This window comes from Scleropages formosus, chromosome 21 (genome assembly GCF_900964775.1).
Source record: "Scleropages formosus chromosome 21, fSclFor1.1, whole genome shotgun sequence".
Lineage (NCBI taxonomy): Eukaryota > Metazoa > Chordata > Actinopteri > Osteoglossiformes > Osteoglossidae > Scleropages > Scleropages formosus.
The window spans coordinates 6895428-6914276 of record NC_041826.1 but is presented as its reverse complement, the minus strand read 5'-3'; the positions used below and the strand labels follow the sequence as shown (position 1 = coordinate 6914276).

At 41.2% G+C, this 18849-nt stretch overlaps 1 protein-coding gene across 1 annotated transcript in view; it reads left to right on the top strand.

Moving 5' to 3' along the window:
* Nucleotides 1-17738, top strand: part of LOC108924244 (collagen alpha-2(V) chain-like) — a 44811-nt gene extending 27073 nt beyond the window's left edge. Inside the window, exons 17-54 of the mRNA XM_018735478.2 lie at nt 1651-1695; nt 1920-1973; nt 2274-2372; nt 2461-2505; nt 2613-2711; nt 3279-3332; nt 3535-3642; nt 3768-3821; nt 3903-4001; nt 4088-4141; nt 4964-5062; nt 5343-5396; nt 5480-5533; nt 6961-7014; nt 7154-7207; nt 7346-7390; nt 7474-7572; nt 8645-8752; nt 8855-8908; nt 9083-9136; nt 9254-9307; nt 9436-9489; nt 9596-9703; nt 9799-9852; nt 9952-10005; nt 11333-11494; nt 11620-11727; nt 11884-11991; nt 12134-12187; nt 12316-12423; nt 13034-13087; nt 14037-14144; nt 14236-14289; nt 14374-14481; nt 14584-14893; nt 15014-15204; nt 15962-16204; nt 16310-17738. Of these exons, the coding sequence (XP_018590994.1) occupies nt 1651-1695; nt 1920-1973; nt 2274-2372; nt 2461-2505; nt 2613-2711; nt 3279-3332; nt 3535-3642; nt 3768-3821; nt 3903-4001; nt 4088-4141; nt 4964-5062; nt 5343-5396; nt 5480-5533; nt 6961-7014; nt 7154-7207; nt 7346-7390; nt 7474-7572; nt 8645-8752; nt 8855-8908; nt 9083-9136; nt 9254-9307; nt 9436-9489; nt 9596-9703; nt 9799-9852; nt 9952-10005; nt 11333-11494; nt 11620-11727; nt 11884-11991; nt 12134-12187; nt 12316-12423; nt 13034-13087; nt 14037-14144; nt 14236-14289; nt 14374-14481; nt 14584-14893; nt 15014-15204; nt 15962-16204; nt 16310-16456 (3465 nt within the window). The 3' untranslated portion in view covers nt 16457-17738. The remainder of the gene's footprint in view (nt 1-1650; nt 1696-1919; nt 1974-2273; nt 2373-2460; nt 2506-2612; nt 2712-3278; nt 3333-3534; nt 3643-3767; nt 3822-3902; nt 4002-4087; nt 4142-4963; nt 5063-5342; nt 5397-5479; nt 5534-6960; nt 7015-7153; nt 7208-7345; nt 7391-7473; nt 7573-8644; nt 8753-8854; nt 8909-9082; nt 9137-9253; nt 9308-9435; nt 9490-9595; nt 9704-9798; nt 9853-9951; nt 10006-11332; nt 11495-11619; nt 11728-11883; nt 11992-12133; nt 12188-12315; nt 12424-13033; nt 13088-14036; nt 14145-14235; nt 14290-14373; nt 14482-14583; nt 14894-15013; nt 15205-15961; nt 16205-16309) is intronic.
* Nucleotides 17739-18849: the final 1111 nt, after the last annotated feature.

Here is an 18849-nt window from a genome sequence, read left to right as displayed (position 1 = left end):
CTGTGGATGGGACACCAGTACACTCAATTTACGAACTGTGCCTCAACTTACGAACGAACTTGGTTCGTAACTCAGGTTGAAAAGCCCGACTAGGTCATAATATAGAAAATCGGCATGTTAACTGTTTGATGTATTCACGAGCTACGTTCTATTAAAAACAGCAGACAAACATTAAGAGTAATAAATATGTCGGGCATCCCCAAACAAACACTGTTTGAAACAGTTAGTGCACATTCAACGTTTTACAAAATTAAACTTTTTATATAATACATTTGTTTATCTAATTTGGGGAAGTAAATGATAATGTAGATTAATTATATGTTTTATTTATGACTTACTAAACTGTTTTGTTTCTTTTACATTTACGCGCGTCGTCTGCTATCGCAGCAGCCTGCAAAACTCCAAAAAAAAATTCCGATTTGGTGGCAAACTCACGAATAATCAAATCCGCGAAAGTCAAGGTTCGACTGTACCTCTGTTTACGTGCAGGGTAGTTTCGGATACAGCAATAAATACAGTTTAAAACACTGTGACTCCAGAGCCCAGCTGGTACCTGTTGCCACGCACCGTCTCCTTCGCTTCTCCGCATCGCGCCGATAGACGGTCTATTGCCTCTCCGTGTGTTTTGCTGCCATCTAGTGGCCTGAGGCGGAAACGCAGGTGATTGTGCCGCAGAAAAGTAAGGCAGTACAACACTGAACAAAATGCCATTAAAAACTGCGAAGATTTCAGTCACCTTCCTATACAATGTCCGTAAACGAAATTAGCAAGAACTATCGACCTCAGTTTATTGGAACAAAAATGGACCACGTTTACATAGAATTATGTCATGGATGCTAACAGCACAGTTGTTATTTTGAACTTTTGTTTACATTTATTCATTTCACTGACACTTTTCCTCCAAAGCATCTTACAATAATTTACCTATGTATACAGCTGGGTAATTTTACCTGAGTAATTCCAGGTAAATACCATTCTCAAGCATACTACAGCCAGAGCTGAGACTTGAACCTACAACCTTTAGGTCCCAAAGTAACAGCATTAACCATTATGTCAGTAGTAATTATATTTATTCCTTTAGCTGAGGCTTTCCTCCAAAGCCACTTACAATGTTAAGGTAACAATTATTTGCCCATTTAAAGAGCTGGGTGATTTTACTGAAGTAGTTTTAGGGTTAGTACATTACTCAAGGGTACTACAGCTAGAGGTGTAGATTGAACCTGCAACCTTTGTATCTAAAGGCAGTAGCTCTAACCCTACACTACCAGCTGTCCCTTAACCACCATAATTTTTATGACAAGCCTAAGCTTCTCAGACCCACTGAGCCTCAGGTGATGATCCCCTAATCTACATAGGTAAGATTTACGGTTGGACTGTTTATTCCGCTTTTTCCTACAGCTGTTGAGCAGAGACCTGTGCCTCGCGGTAGATCCCAGTAACCTAAAGGATGGTCATACACAGCTTTGCTTGGCTTAAGCAGGCCAATCCTGGATTGGCATAAAGGAGAGACATTTAGGAGAAAGACCAGCTAAAGTGCAAGTCTACAGTCTACACTGGCATAAAAGTTTAGCAGCTTACTAAAAGAATTCCTATTCCTTGTAGCACAATGTACATAGAGGGAAGTGATTAAATGCATATTATGTGTTACAGGGAAGGCATGGTCCACCTGGAAACATCGGGAAGCCGGGTCCACTGGTAAAGTTGCTTCTTTGCATAGGTCCTTCTGGATGAAATTTGTTCTTAGTCTAACTACATCATAGGAATATGTGCACTGAATTTATGGAGAATACCTATCTTAATGACGAACATTTTTATCATAATGTCATGAATTTTTCCAAACATAAATACATTTTATCGAATATGAAATATTCCATGTTATGCATCAATGGTTCATTCTTAGTATGTATGTGTAATTTTAGGGCCCTTTGGGTTTAAGTGGTCCCCCAGGATTTCCAGGAGCCCCAGGCAGCAAGGTGAGTAAAATAACGATGACGTATCTCTCCTTTATTATGGGTAGGTTGATATCTGTTCTAGACTGGGCATATATTGTTCCCTATGACCTATATACTGAGATGAGAGGAACATCTTAAAGTGTTACAAAGCAATTTAATACTCAAATGAGAAATTCATTATTAAAATTAGGGCAATGAAAATAGGAGGTTCTTCAAAACGGACGATTTACATTCTTCATGCTGAAAACTTTAGGAGTTCCAGGTACACTCTGGTTATTTTTTGCTGCAGTTGACCCGTACTTTTATGTCCTTATACTCCAGGGTGAGCCTGGACCCACAGGAGTCCGGGGACCTGAGGGCCCTCAAGGCCAAAGGGGAGAGACAGGACATCAAGGCAGACCCGGTCCAACTGGCGTTCGAGTGCGTAACAAGCTCGTGTCCGCGGCTGGGATTTTGTTAAAAAGAAAGAACAAAATTGCCTTTGAGACATTACATTTTATAATTCCAGGGTCCAGTTGGGACAGATGCAGGCCCTGGAACCAAGGGTCCTGTTGTAAGTAACGTCCACATAATCCAGTTTACCCAGATCAATATATTACAATTAATAAGCTTCTTTTGTATTAGTTGTTTAACACACAGCATGTGTCTTTTCTGTCCTAGGGTACAGTGGGTCCTCAGGGTCCTGCTGGCCTACTTGGTCCACCTGGCCCACCGGGACCTCAGGGAAGCACTGGGCAGCCTGGGATCAAAGGTCAACTGGTAATGTTACAGATTCATATTTCACTTTGGCATTTCGAAACTTTGAAAAGTAAAAATTAAACTTCAGAACTTCACATTTCTCAGGACCTTCTTCTCTATCCTTTTTTCGCACTAGAAAGATGTTTAAAAAATGCATGAATTTGCAGCATCAAACAAACATATTCAGACAGTTTAAAAGCTTTAAATGTTATATTTGGGGCTGCATAGTGGCACAGCGGGTTGTGCTGCTACTTTAGTGCTCCTGGGCCAGCTGAATCTGTAAGGAGTTTGCATGCTCTCCCCATGTTTGCACGGGTTTTCTGTAGGTGATCTGGTTCCCTCCCACAGTCCAAAGACATGTTTTTCAGGATGTTGACAAGAAACTTGACTATAATGTGTGCATGATTGTATATGTGGCCACCTTGTGATCACTGGAATCCTGTTCAGGGTGTACCCTGCTCAGCTCAGCACCCAAGGGCTTCCAGGACAGGCTCTGGACTCTCACGATTCTTTAAAATAATTTTCAGTAGTGAAGAGGAACATATAGAGCAATCAAACATACTGTGCTTATGCACGTTTCTATTTAAGGGTGATGTCGGATCCCCTGGTTTCAAAGGAGAAGCTGGTCCTAAAGGTGAACCAGTAAGTAATGCAGATCTGCTGAAGTGCATTGAATTTTAATGTAAATAATATTAATATTTCAGCTTTTGGTTTTTGTAAAGCTGTTTTTCACAGTCAGTCCTCCCAATGTATGCACAGTTTCACAAAAAGATCCAGAGTACAAACTGCTTTTTAGCATTTCAGTGTTACCAGTTGATGTCTAGCCAGAATTTACGTGCCATAGGGTCCACCTGGGGCTCAAGGGCCAATCGGACCCCAAGGAGAAGAAGGGAAGAGGGGGGCACGTGGAGATACTGGTTCTCTGGGCCCTCTGGGTTCTGTTGGTGAAAGAGTAAGTTTGTCAATTAAATTAAATGTTAATGAAATGCAATTACAGACTTACTGAAAATGTAGTACTGACAGTTTATTGTTTTCCAGCTAAATAAATGTACTTCTGAAAGAATACCTGCATTTTAGGGTGCTCCCGGGAACAGAGGATTCCCTGGTGCAGATGGATTACCAGGTTCTAAGGTACAGCCTATAATAAAATATGTAAGTCATTAGGAGCATTAAATAGATGCAAAGCAGTGACTAGTCCACATATTTCTAAAGGGTGCGCAAGGTGATCGTGGAATTCCCGGAACATCTGGACCTAAAGGTGCCACAGGTGACCCTGGACGCACTGGCGAACCAGGTCTCCCTGGTGCAAGGGTAACAGTCTTTTTGTTTGTTCTTTTCTGTGCAACTGTTTTAACCTCATCTTGTCCTCATGATATGCAATTTCTTTCATTTTGAAGGGTCTGACCGGCAATCCAGGCATCCAGGGTGCAGAGGGAAAGCCAGGACCACTGGTGTGTTGATGGTTTTTCCCCGCTGGTTTTCGCCAAAATGTAGCATTTCAGTATTTGTAACTATATGAACTACTCTATATATTGTCTCTGTTTATCAATTTTACACCTCCGTATGAACAGTACAAGAAACCCTATTCAATGCATTTGGTAACAAAAGACACAATGCAGTAAATTTTGCCATCTACAGAAGACAATATGAAAGTATGTGAATTTCAGTTCCGATCAAGAATAGTTAAAAAGAGCCATTGTGTGTAAAGTATTGGAGTGTGCTATTTTTTTTAAATAATATATAATGATAATGGGAGGAGGTGCGGTGGTACAGTGGGTTGGACCGGATCCTGCTCTCCAGTGGGTCTGGGGTTCGAGTCCCGCTTGGGGTGCCTTGCGACGGGCTGGTGTCCCATCCTGGGTGTGTCCCCTCCCCCTCCGGCCTTACGCCCTGTGTTACAGGGTAGGCTCCGGCTCCCCGCGACCCCGTATGGGACAAGCGGTTCAGAAAATGTGTGTGTGTGTGTGTAATGATAATAAATAATGAAAACTAGTAAATCAAGTAAAACAATAAAAAGTTGGTATGCTCTAACACAAGTCTGTGCATTTCCATGACCACCAGGAAGATTGTTGCTAAAATATTCATATTCATTCATTTTCCCTGTTTAACTGCTTTTTTAGTCTTGCTCCAAAGTGCAAGAAGTCATGCAGGAGAGACAAGCGAAGAGCACTTAAACTGACTTAGACAGACTTGGAGTCCATTTTGGTCTCTTTGTTACCTCTAAGGCCTAAATAAAGACAATGAACAAAATGAAGAAAAATGTACCTTTCTAGGGAGAACCAGGGGAGGATGGACGACCAGGACCTGGAGGATCACTTGGGACCAGAGGCCCACCTGGACCAATGGGTTTACCTGGACCAAAGGGTTTTAATGCAAGAACCCTCTGTCTTACATAGTGTTTAACAAATGACAGGAATGATATAAATAGAAAGTTATTTGCAAGGGTGTAAATTTGTTATAGCAAAGGGGGGGAAATCACTGCAGTGCTGGAAATGTACTGAAAACAAGTTTAAATCCGCAGCGTTGTCATAATGAATAGCATCAATATGCATGTATATTTGCAGTGACAATAAATTATTCTAAACTGTATTATTGTTACTTCTGTTGACTATACTAGCTATTTACTATATACTGTCTTTCAAATGTTAACAGGGAGATGCAGGCAAGGCAGGAGAGCAAGGATCTCCAGGACCTCAAGGGCAAAGAGTTAGTATTCACTATATTACAAATGACACTTATCACAGTACATGATTGAAAGGTCAAGGTATCCGAAAATGCTTCTGTTGCAGGGTGCTCCTGGGAAAGATGGAGAAGAAGGCCCCGCAGGGTCAGCTGGGCCACCAGTAAGTCTCCCATTCCTCACATTTATTTTACCTACTGCTTGAAACAATAGGTTTGTTGTCAAATCCAATTAATTAAACAGCAAATCAAACAACTCCTTCTCTGTTGATAACCACTTGTCGTACTTGTCATCATGGTAATCCAGAACCTATCCTGGGAGTACAGGGTGCTGGACTAGGCAGGATACAACTCATATGGGATGCCATTCCATTGCAGCACCGTAGCAGCACACAATCATACACAAATTCGGACTGCAGGCAATTTAGAGTCACGCGTCCACTGGAAAAACCTGAAACCAGAGCATCCAGAGGAAACCCACAGGCAGAACATATTAATACACCGCCAAAAATTGAATCAAACCTACTCTTGATCATGCCGTCTAAGCAGTGTCAGACAGCTGTACTACTCACAGCGCTACCGTGACACCGCCATCAAATCATGATATTATTACAAACATTTAAATACTAAACCATTATAGTGCTGTGCTCGTAAAGTACCTGCTACAAATAGCTGATCTAAAGAACTTGTAATTCTTAATTGGTGCTGGTATATCTCTCAATATGAAGTTCGTCAAGTCCCCAGGAAGCTGTTCACACATTTGGAAGCCCCCTGCTGAAGGCCGAGCAGTTGGAGTTCTTCCCAGTGGATTAGAGAGTTGCTTTGATGCATCTGTGAGCTATAGAGAGTAGAACTGTAACAGTTGTCTGTGCATATGCACCAAACAGCTGTTCACGGTATTCAGCCTCCTTCATGAAACCTGAGTATGTACTCTAGAGGATGCTATCGACCAACTCTATAATCTTCCTTGGGGGCTTCAGCGCTCATGTGCGGAATGATAGAGATATCTGGAGGGGCGTTAGCAGTAGGAATGGCAGGCAGCATCCAAATTCAAGTAGCGAATTGTTGTTGAACTTCTGTGCCAATCACAGATTGTTAATAACAAACACCATTTTTAACACAAAGAGACTCATAAGCATACCTACTACCATAGCACCTTGGGCCAAAAGTTGATGATGGATTTTGTGGTCATGTCATCGGAACTAAGGTTGTTTCTTCTAGTTACTTGAGTGAAGCAAGGGGCAGAGCTGTCAATTGAATTTAACATATAGGGTGCTGGGCGAACACACTGGGAGGCCAAAACCTTCAGGGAAGTTTCTCTGGGCACAGCTGGAAAATGGTACAGGTCAAAGGAAAGCTTGTGGTTGCATTCTCTGCCTGGTACCACCGCAAGCCTCTTTTAGAGAACTGGAAGGAAACCGTTTAACATAACTATTAGTTAAAATAATGGTTAACCACACAAGCTTTTGTGTTTGTTTTTTTTTTTTTTGTACCTACATATTTAATATACTGAGAAATACATATATAGAAATTTACATATTTCTTGTATACTTTTTGCTATTTCATATTTAAATATGGTGCTCCTCTGCAGGGCCCTGCTGGTGAAAGAGGAGAACAAGGACCACCTGGTGTTAATGGTTTCCAGGTACTTCCAAAACATTTTCCATGGAGAATTGCTCAATTCCAATACCTCGTTTGTAGAAGGCTGCATTTAACTTAGTGAAACTCCTCTCACTCTCTAGTTTCTGTGCTTAACTTTTTGTCAATTTGAAATCGACTTGCAGGGTTTGCCAGGGCCTCCTGGCCCACCTGGAGAGCCAGGAAAACCAGGAGATCAGGTAACGTTACAAGAGGGGAAACAGTAGGTAAATGATGTGATTCTGTCTGCTACAGCCATGTTTCTCTATAAAGATGGTTGTAGAATGAAGTCGTACAGTTAACACATGTGGTCATTATATTTATCTAATTTTTAAAAGGGTATTCCTGGAGAAGGCGGAGCTGTTGGTCAGATAGGTCCCAGGGTAAGTTGGACCATATGTAGTAATTCTTGGAAGTTCTTTTGATTATAGATTGCCTGCTGATATTACACTTCTTTTACCCTTAGGGAGAGCGAGGTACCCCAGGTGAGAGGGGAGAACTTGGCTCTCTTGGTCTGCCAGGGGCCAAGGGTATTCCAGGAGCACCTGGACCAGATGGGCCAAAGGTACTGCATTCCTTAGATCACCTAATCTGGGTGATTTAACATGACTAATGTCCATCCATCCATCCATCCATCTTCCTCCGCTTATCCGGGACCGGGTCGTGGGGGCAGTAGTTTAAGCAGAGCCCCCCAGACTTCCCTCTCCCCGCAAACCTCCTCCAGCTCCTCTGGGGGAACCCCAAGGCGTTCCCAGGCCAGCCGAGAGACGTAGTCTCGCCAACGTGTCCTGGGTCTGCCCCGAGGCCTCCTCCCAGTGGGACATGCCCGGAACACCTCCCCAGGGAGGCGTCCAGGAGGCATCCGGAACAGATGCCCGAGCCACCTCAACTGGCTCCTCTCGATGCCTCCTCTAATCCCCTTATGACTATTAAATCAAGGATCTCGTTCATCCCGCCCGGTATGGGGTCACCGGGGCCCCACCCTGGAGCCAGGCCTGGGGGGGGGGGCTTGCATGCGAGCGCCTGGTGGCCAGGTCTATGCCCACGGGGCCTGGCCGGGCTTAGCCCGAAGCCAAGACGTGGAGCCTCTCTTCGGTGGGCTCACCACCTGCCGGAGAGGACATAAGGGGCCGGTGCGTTGTGATTTGGGCAGTGGTCGGGGCCGAGTGCCCGGTCGACCCAAACCTCGGATGCCAACTCTGGCTTTTGGGACTTGGAATGTCACCTGACTAATGTCTACAACCATTTCTTATTCATACATTCTTGAAAGATGTACTCATGTTTAAAGAGTACTGAATTACCCACCTTTTTATAATCACTTCTCCTGAGATATCATATTTCCAATTATTTTATGCCCTGTGAATTTATTGCATTAAGCTGTAAAGCAGCAAATTATAGTGTATGTATCCAGATCGAGCGTTAACAGGATAATTAAAAAAACTGCATATGTATCTAACAAAATGTTAGGGAATAAAATGCAATATAGAATCTTAATTGGATCGACTGCATTTTTCAGGGGTCAAATGTCTTAAAAAGACATTTTATACATAGTTGCATATACTGGTGCATGTTTTATTACAGTAAAAAACTACACAGTTGTCTTTATACCATTACATTTCAGTATTCTTTTCTATCAGGGTAGCCCTGGGCCAACTGGTATTCTTGGTGACCCTGGACCCCCAGGTCTCCAAGGCATGCCAGGTGAGAGGGGTATTTCTGGTCCTCCTGGCCCTAAAGGTGAAAGGGTAAGATTTCATGGTTGTTCTGTGATGTTCTTTACTTTTTTACTTTTAGCTGGAACTGTGGGTGAATTATATTCTAACATTTCTTACTTTCAATTGTTTAAGGGTTCTGGTGGCGAGAAAGGAGCAGAAGGTACTGCTGGAAATGATGGTGCAAGAGTGAGTCAACAGAACAAATTTGGCAGTCTGAAGATATTGCCATAGCTGAAGTTTTCTTTTTCCCTGGAATAGCAGGACACGTTTATACCATTATATCAGAGTAATTGCTCCTGATGTCAAATTTCCATGATTAGATTCTCTATATTTTAACAACATGATTTTATGATTTTACAGGGTCTTCCTGGTCCAGTTGGACCACCAGGACCACATGGACCTAGTGGAGAGAAGGTACTCCAGCTCTGCATATAAAAATTGGGAATTAATGAAATCTGTTTTATATACAGTGTATATATATATAAACAGTCCTACTGTGATGTCACCGAAATTACTGTTGTATTATTTCAGGGAGAAGCTGGCCCCCAAGGCCCACCTGGACCTCATGGAGCGAGAGCAGGTCCGGTAAGTAGGCATTTCATTTCTTCTACGTGACACAAATTAAATCCTCAGTCACGCACATCCCAAGATTTTTGTTTGATGTAAATATGATTTTCTGTCTTCCTTTACACCTAAAATGCCTTCTCTTGCAGGGGTCACGTGGAGAACCTGGTCCTACTGGTCCTGTTGGATTTGCTGGGCCTCCTGTATGTTGGCATATGTTTCTTATAACATTATATTATAACAATAACATCAAAGGGTTTAAAATGCACTCTTGCTCTTCTTTTAACAATTTATCTTGTCCTCTTTCAGGGTCCTGACGGTCAACCTGGTGTCAAAGGTGAAACAGGAGAACCTGGTCAGAAGGGTGATGCTGGGTCTCCAGGTCCCCAGGGGTTGGCTGGTGCTCAAGGGCCTCCAGTAAGTATCAAATATTAAGTACTTCTATTTCTTACCGCTATTGTGATGAACTAATTATTTCTGTAGTTTAAATAATTTCACTTTTATTTTCATAGGGGCCCACCGGTGTTGCTGGCCTAAAGGGGGGTAGAGGAACACAAGGAGCACCGGTGAGAATGCATTCTAAGACTTTGTTTGAACTGTTATGAAACCGCTGTCAAATATCTTGTAGTGACTCACACTTGTATTTTTTTTTCCAACAATTTCAGGGTCCAACTGGTTTTCCTGGATCACCAGGAAGAGTTGGCCCTCCTGGTCCAGTTGTAAGTACATGAAGTGGTGGAATATTTACTGAAAAATTGATCTTTAATTATTCACCCAACTGCTTATATAGAGATAAAAGTACTGTAGTTAAAATGACTTATCTCCTTCTGTAAGAGAAACCCATACAATTCATATATTTGAAAAGTATGGAGAGGGTCTTGATACATTCTTGACTCTCAAGATGCATGTCAACACTTTTTCAGAAAATTCCCCCATTGGCTATATATTTTCACAGTATTTGAAAAAAATTAGCCAAATGCACAATTAGTAGTAACCCTTGGATTAACTCATTAAACAGTTTTTGTGTTGATCTTTGTAGTTATGTTTATTCAAGCATATAGTGTCAAGACACATTTTAACAGATATCAAGATGTATGTTAATTGATGATGGACAGACACACATCCAAAGCAAAATATTCAAAGTATCAGAGACAACCATAACCTCCAGACATAATTTTAAACTTGCGACTTTCCTACAAAACGGAACTTTCAGCCAGACACAGTAAAATCATTATGTGCAAGGAATGAGAACCAGGATGATATAATTTATAATTTACTTGAGAGATCATGCTTGAAGAAGTAAGTGACTCAAACAATATATAATGGAATGTGTTAAGCAAAAGATGTAATAAAAAGAAGAGCTGTTCCAGGGCTTGTAATTTTCACAGGATCTATTACTCCTTTACTTGGATGGTAGCATATCTTTGTTAGAAGCCGATCAATGTCAGTATGAGTATAAAAGACAGGCTTGACGTCTAATTACAATATACAGAGTACTAAAACTTTTTCTTTGCTGCCCAATTTCAACTTACGTTCTTTATTGTTATTATTATTGTTGTAATCGTCACCATTATCATCATCCTTTGGTACTAGTCAAACTCAACTTTATTGTTATTCTGCCAGTAAGTGAGTTGAACTTGCAACGAAATTCTGTTTCTCTTTAGACGTCCGTGCCACACAGAGCATACACCACATTTTGTTTTTAACTAAATAAATAAATAAATAAATAAATAAATAAATACAGACAAAGACATTAGACACAAGAGACAACACTAGAGACACTGGACACTAACTACAGGAGCAGTAATAAATTAATTGTTTTTATTAGGACAAGCGGTTCAGAAAATGTGTGTGTGTGTTATATGCTTAACATGCGCCTTGTACAAAGTGACATGTGCTTTGTTCAAGTAGCTAGTGCAGACTTACTTTTATATGTGTAGGAAATCAACTATGGCAGGATGTGGGTGTGTGGATGGTCTGGAGGGGTGGCGAATGGCCTGCAAGGGCATTACGTGCGATCAGTGAAAGATTGCTGTTGTATGTCAGGGTCCACTTGGACAACCAGGACCCATAGGTCTTCCTGGGAAGGAGGGTCCACGGGGTCTTCGTGGTGACCATGGACCCCCTGGACGTCAAGGAGAGCGAGGTGCAGCTGGTCCACCAGGTAGCCCAGGAGACAAAGGAGATGGAGGAGAAGATGGACCCACAGTATGCACCATCTAAGGAGCACACTCTTCCTTCAAAATGAAACATTGTGTGTGTATATATATATATATATATATATATATATATATAATAAAAAAAATATATCTATACATTTTTCCCCAAATTAGGGCCCTGATGGTCCACCAGGTCCAGCTGGAACTACGGGCCAAAGAGGAATTGTTGGACTTCCTGGACAGAGGGGAGAAAGGGGGATGGCAGGTCTTCCAGGTCCTCCTGTACGTATTGGTTTAAATTTGCACTATACATATTTTTCCTTTAATAACTAGAAAACAGGTTGAGTAAAAACATATGAAAGCAAAATAAAACTCATTAGTTATGTCTTCAAGTAGTGAGCTGTTTGTTACTTATGGAAAATGCATTATTTCTTTTAGGGTCCTCCAGGAAAAACAGGGGCCCCTGGAACTCAGGGAGACAAAGGACCCCCAGGTCCACTTGGTTTACCAGGTGCAAATGGACCCCGAGGTGACCCTGGTCCAGATGTATGTTTCCCCTTGGCATATTTGATTGTTGTCATGAATTAGTTTAAGGCAGTAATATTCATGTTGTTTAAATGCAACCATACATCTACTTTTAAACTTACATTCATTTGCTAGTGTTACAACACAGTATATTTTTTCACAGGGATCTGCAGGAGGTGATGGCCCACCAGGCAAGGAGGGAGTCATAGGAGCCAGGGTACATATGGAGACCATTTGGATTTTTTCAGACTTTGAGTTTCTTTCAGATCCAATTTAATCTCACAGTTCAGAAATATGTTCATTCATTCAGTATGTGATGGATAGAGTGCTGACAATTTTCTCTAGGGAGACAGAGGGGATCCAGGCCCAGAGGGACTTGCTGGTGCTCCAGGGGCTCCTGGCTCTCCTGGCCCAGTTGGTGCTCTTGGTGCTCCTGGAAAAAGAGGAGACCCAGTAAGTTACGATCACAGAGGGCTGCACGTACACTGTCTTTTCTTCTTTAAATAGATTAATGATTAGTTTCAGGTGAAAAGGTGTTTATGCATGTCAACTTCAATGCATTTATTCTACTGGAAATTTGTCACGGGTGACATTAAGGTCACATGGAATAATGTGTTATGTATTACAGCATGATGTCTGAAGTTATGCCTTAGTGCTATAAAGTACAGGTGGTCCCTGATTTACAATGTTACGACTTAAGATTTTTTCAACTTTACGATGGTGAGCTGGTGATAGACATTCAGTAGAAACCGTACTTCGAATTTTGAATTTTGATTTTTCCTGGGGCAAGCGATATGCGGTGCGATACTCTCTTGCAATGCCGTGCAGGGGCAGGGATCCGCATCTCTCAGTCTGTTATGCAGAGGTGTGTATTAGGTGTATTAAATGCATTTTCGATTTACGATATTTTCAACTTCCAACAGGTTTCGTGGGATGTAACCCCATCGTAAATCGGGGACCACCTGTAGTTAAATTTGTAGTCTTCAGCATATAATACGCTGTTTATGGCAGTCAACTATCCTATAATGGTACAACACGCAAATCCACTGTTCTACCTTACAAGGGTTCAAGAGGACCCCTTGGGCCCCCGGGTTCAGCAGGAAAGCGGGGATTAATAGTAAGATTACAAATATTACATTGCCTAACATTCAAAATAGACAGGACAAGATGTTGTACCCCATGTGTATTTATCAACGGCTGTACACAAAGACCCAGTCCAACCAACATTAAGCCACACATAACATGCAGCGTAGCCAAAAGACATCTCCATGACCTGAGATCAAGAAGCTTAGCTACATTCTCCAACAAACCCACCAACCAAACCAACACACACACATTTTCTGAACCGCTCATCCCATACAGGGTCACAGAGCCTAACCTGGCAGCTCAGGGAATAAGGCTGGAGGGGGAGGGGACACACCCAGGACAGGACGCCAGTCCATCACAAGGCACCCCAAGTGGGACTCGCACCCTAGACCCACCGGAGAGCAGGACCCGGTCCAATCCACTGCGCCACTGTGCCACCACAACCCCCATCCAAACCAAAACACCCACCGGCCAAACCAACACACCCACCAACCAAGCCAAACCAACAAAACCAACCCAACACACCCACCAAAAAAGCCAAACCAACAAACCAAACCAACAAGCCCACTAAACCACCAAACCCACCCACCAACCAAACCAGCAGGGTACTAACATGAATTAATGATTTAATATGGAAAATGAAAATAACATTTGGATAGTATAATGTCTGACAACTCCTAAATATTTATTTTCATGCTTTTCTCAAAATTGCTGACCGGTTTTTTCAAGTAGAACTTCTTTTAAATGTGTTAGAATGGTGACACTATATATAAACTTTACACAGATGATTAGTCATTTTAAATGGAATAATAATTTTTTAAATTGTGCTGGTATTTAATTAACATCTATTGTACGTTTATTAATATAAAAATTTACTTTAGTTGTAAAATGTATTTGCTGCTTGGTTAAACATCACATACTTTGAAGAATGCTAAAATACTTTTATAAAATATGATGAGCTGGTTATTTTTCAACCAAAGGGACCCCAAGGACCAAGAGGGGATAAAGGTGACCTTGGAGAACATGGGGAGCGAGGACAGAAAGGTCACAGGGGCTTCACTGGATTACAAGGTTTACCTGGCTCACCTGTGAGTTATTAAAATTATAACATCATTAATATTGTGTCAAGATGTCCAAGAATCTCTATAAATGACCATTACTGCTTTATTTTGTCTTTAGGGAACACCTGGTGAGCAAGGTGCTCCAGGAATTTTTGGACCTCAAGGGCAAAGAGTAAGTATGCTGTTTAAAGCACGTGTTATTCATATAGGAATATATCAAATCAATGATATCAATGTAAAAAATGACTTATTTTAGGGGCCTCCTGGACCAGTTGGACCTCCAGGAAGAGAAGGGTACATTGGAACCCCAGGGCCAATGGGACCACCGGGATCACGTGGATTTGTTGGTGACATTGGACCAGAAGTAAATAATATTATGATAAAATTAAGAAAGTGAGCCACTCATACCAGTTAGGTGATAGTGTAGTTTTGTATCTTCCAGTCCGACGAAATGCTGGTTTTATAGGGACCACCTGGAGATCCTGGTCCCCCAGGGCCTCCTGGGTCCCCAGGTCCTCCGACAGCTGCAATGGAAGATATATTTGGAGAACAAACTGACTATGATGACAGCCCCCCACCTCCACCGGAATTTAGTGAAGATGAAGCTCTTCCAAACAGCAACACATCAGCTTCCTTCCCAGCCGACCCTGGAGTCCAGGCTACTCTGAAGGCCCTCAGCAGCCAAATAGAGAGCATGCGTAGTCCCGATGGCAGCAAAAATCACCCTGCCCGGACCTGTGAAGACTTAAAACAGTGCTACCCATTAAAGAAGAGCGGTATGTGCATCGTTAGTCATGTAACTCAGTTTCATCTTCCATGAGGTAAGATCCTGAATGGGTGCATATGGCACCTTTTTTACAGCTTCTTAAATGGAGTCTTCTTTTGCACTATCACAGGGGAATATTGGATTGACCCCAACCAAGGGAGTGCAGAGGATGCCATCAAAGTGTTCTGTAACATGGACACTGGTGAGACCTGCATCTCAGCAAACCCAACCAGCATACCACGCAAAACATGGTGGAGCTCCTCCAGTCCTGTTGGCAATAAGCCTATTTGGTTTGGATTGAATATGAATGGTGGCACACAGGTAAGGTCCTGTTCACCTGGTGGAAATCAACTGGTTTTATTGTCTCATTAGGACTGTATTATGAGCAAACATCAGCTTTAAGAACAGATTTATAAGTATTTTTTGAAGTAATGGATTGCCTCTGTTATTCCCAAATTATAAACTATTTCTATATATCAGAAAAGATGTTATTTTTTATTAGCTAATATTTACTAACAGTGACCTCCGAAATTGTCGTTACCCTTACGGTATGAAACAAAAAAACCTCAGGCTTTTATTAAAATCCACTGCTTTAAAATAAAATTGAAAAAGTTTTGTGCATGTGCGATATAGTGTGCTCTCCAGAAATGTATGTTTCGAAATGACTGTATCTCCTGTTTCTAATATTGTACATTTTGCAGCCTCCTTTGGCAGGAATAACAGCACCATTTCTTATCATGTTTAATAAGGTTGGAAAAGACATTGGTTGAGATTCTGGACCATTCCTACATGTAGAACTTTTTCAAATCCTTGATGTTTATTTCTATTATAATGAACTGCCCTCTTCAATTCAGTCCACAGCCTTTAATCTGATGACCTTGACAACCAATATTGATTTTGTTTACTACCAACCATTTCTTGTTGATTTAAAGATGTCTTTAAGGTCACTATCATGCTGGAACATCTACCTATTTACACAGTTTTTTTTTTATTTGATGATAATGATTTTGGAGGACACTATCTAAATATGTCTGCTGTCTAATGTAACGCATAATATTTATTTCTAACACGTTGACAGTTTACCTATGGAAACAAAGAACAAGCACCGAACTCCGTCACTGTCCAAATGACATTTGTTCGCCTGCTGTCAAAAGAGGCATCTCAGACAATCACTTTCCACTGCAAGAACAGTGTGGCATACAAGGATGAGAATGCTGGAAATTTGAAGAAAGCCATCATCCTCAAGGCGGCCAACGACCTTGAGCTCAAAGCAGAGGGAAACAGTCGGTTCCGATACACCGTCACGGAGGATGGCTGCTCGGTAAGTTTGAAAACTTCGGTAGTAAGGCAGGCTGTGTTGTCATAAGCGAGGTTGTGCACACTTTTTGTTGACTTTGTGCTCTCCTCTGAACCTCCTGCTTTGCAGCAAGCCACTGGCACCTGGGGGAAGACTGTGTTTGAGTACAGGACACAGAAAACGGCAAGGCTTCCCATTGTGGACATAGCCCCAATGGACATTGGCCAGGCGGATCAGGAGTTTGGAATGGACATTGGACCTGTGTGTTTTGTGTGAGAAATGTAAAATAATGGCGACAAAAATAGAACATGCACATAGTGTGTAGTGAAACCCAAGACTTCTGAACTGACTGCTAAGACATTCAGCTCTGTACATACAATAGGCAGGGGAAACTCTTCCCTGTTGTCTCCCCTCCACCTGACCCAACACATCTTCTTTCCCCTTCATGGAAACATATTTATGGTTTATTTCCAACATTTTTCAAACAAACTGGCTGCAAGACGGTTTGTTGTGGTGCAGTTTAAGACAAAGTGGTTAAAGGGAAGTAAAGTATGTGAAGAAACTGCTTCATGAATTTGTTCAAAAATGGTGTTTGCTCCTGCGTTCAGGGAAAAATTCTGAATACAATATCAGTTATCAGTTTTTTATAATAAATTCTGTATTTCAGCAGGTGGTGTTACATGTGTGAAAGTTTTATTTTAGGGATGAGAAAGTCAAAAGCACCCATATACCATAGTTTGAAGGAAATACTGTAGATGTCACCACGACAATGGAAATCTGAAAATTAACCATTCTACTCATATCTTAGTAAATGCTATGCCACACGAATAGAAAAATATGGAATAGTGCATGCTTATTAAACTTCACAATATACAGGTCTTTCTAGTTCAGCGCCATTATCTACGTTTGTTGAAAATTTCAAAGTTACAAATAGTGTTTTTGTGCAATACAGTAACTATGGTGCTTTATGTGATGGTGCTACACAGAGAATAAACCATTTCACTCAATATAGACCACTTTATAGAAGATATATCAACAGTTTTCTTCATCATCTTTTTTTTTTCTTGATGTTGTGGGACTAGAGATTTAAGTTTTATTACTACTTTTGATCCCAGAAGATAAGCCCAAAAAACTATTATCATTTTCACATGTGCAGTATGAACATACAAATTCTTTTTTTTTAATCAGAATTTATACAGAACAGTATTATGTGATGGTTCTAAAAATGCTTTGACACTAAACTGATTAAACTGCTCATCTGAAGCATTTTTATGGAAACCTCTGTGACATATTTGTGTTTGCTTACTTTCTTACTATTTCCATGGTTTGCTTTGTGAACAAGATTTTGCCCCTTCAAGTATTTTGTTACTTTTTTAAGCTTTTTACTGCATTGTTTTTTATCCAGCAGAAAACCATAGCCACGCACAACTGTGTGTATTGCATATCACAACAAATTCAACTTATGTTTTTATTTCTTTTATTTGTATTTCTTTTTTCCCCTTTTTAATGTTAAGATGTGCGAATCATGAGAAGTCTTCCATTACATAAGATGTATTTTTTCTTTAAAATAAAGGTCATAACAAAATTGAAATTAAATGCTTGCTGCATGCTGCTGTGGTACCTACAAATTTAATTATATCAGCCATGGTAGGATTACATAAATTAAACTTTTGAGGTGTTCTTATTTGTATTTTAGATGCTATGATTACCATGATTAATTTATTTTGTTAAAGGAGTTGCTGTTGTATTGCCGGGAAACTGTGGAAATAATCTGAAACATTACACTAGACTTGGCCATCTAAACCAAGGACAGCCAAAGGAAATTTTTTTGATATGTCATTTTATTTAAGTTGTCAGGAAGATGATCATAGTTGTTTAGCCCAGCATCACCAGAACTTGCATATCTGGCATCTTTAGTCATCAATCATGATTTGGAAGATGCATCGTGTGACTCGGGCACTGCCTGGACCCAGCTGTTCACCCAAACCAACCAGCAAGGGAGGAAATTGGTGAGGGTCGCCGCTGTGATGTAAAAAACACTCGGAAATGCAATGCAGTTCAATGGTGAAGAAGAGCAAAACTCGAGGATACTTTGCAAAGGGAGCTCATATGTCCAGGATCATAAATAAGGGGATAGTTGGTAGTGTAGTGGTTAGAACAACTGCCTTTGGACCCCAAGGTTGGATGTTTGAGCCTCACCTCCAGCTGTAATACCCTTGAGCAAGGTTCTTACCTTGAATTGCTCCAATAGAAATTACCCAGTTGTATAAATGGGTAAATAATTGTAAGGTGCTTTGGAGAAAAGTATCAGCTGAATGAATGAATGAATGAATGAATGTAAAGGATATTATAATAGTGAAAAAAAATCCTGATGAATTTGTGGTCTTGTGAAATTGTTGACAGGTAAGACAAAAGGGGAGTTGTTTTGCCTGACCATCACTGTATGATACACCCAAATCTCCATGTCTTCGTTACTCTTGATGAAGGTGGTCACAGCACCGTTAGAGATGTTTCTCCTCAGTAGGAGGTTGCAAACTTCCCTGGAGGGACTGAAAAAACACAAGTGTTTCACTCAGTCTTCACTTGAACGCTGCCGAGCATCTGCAGTGACCAGTGACTTGAACAGTTCGGTTCACCGGTAATCACCAAAAACTTTGAAACAGCAACAA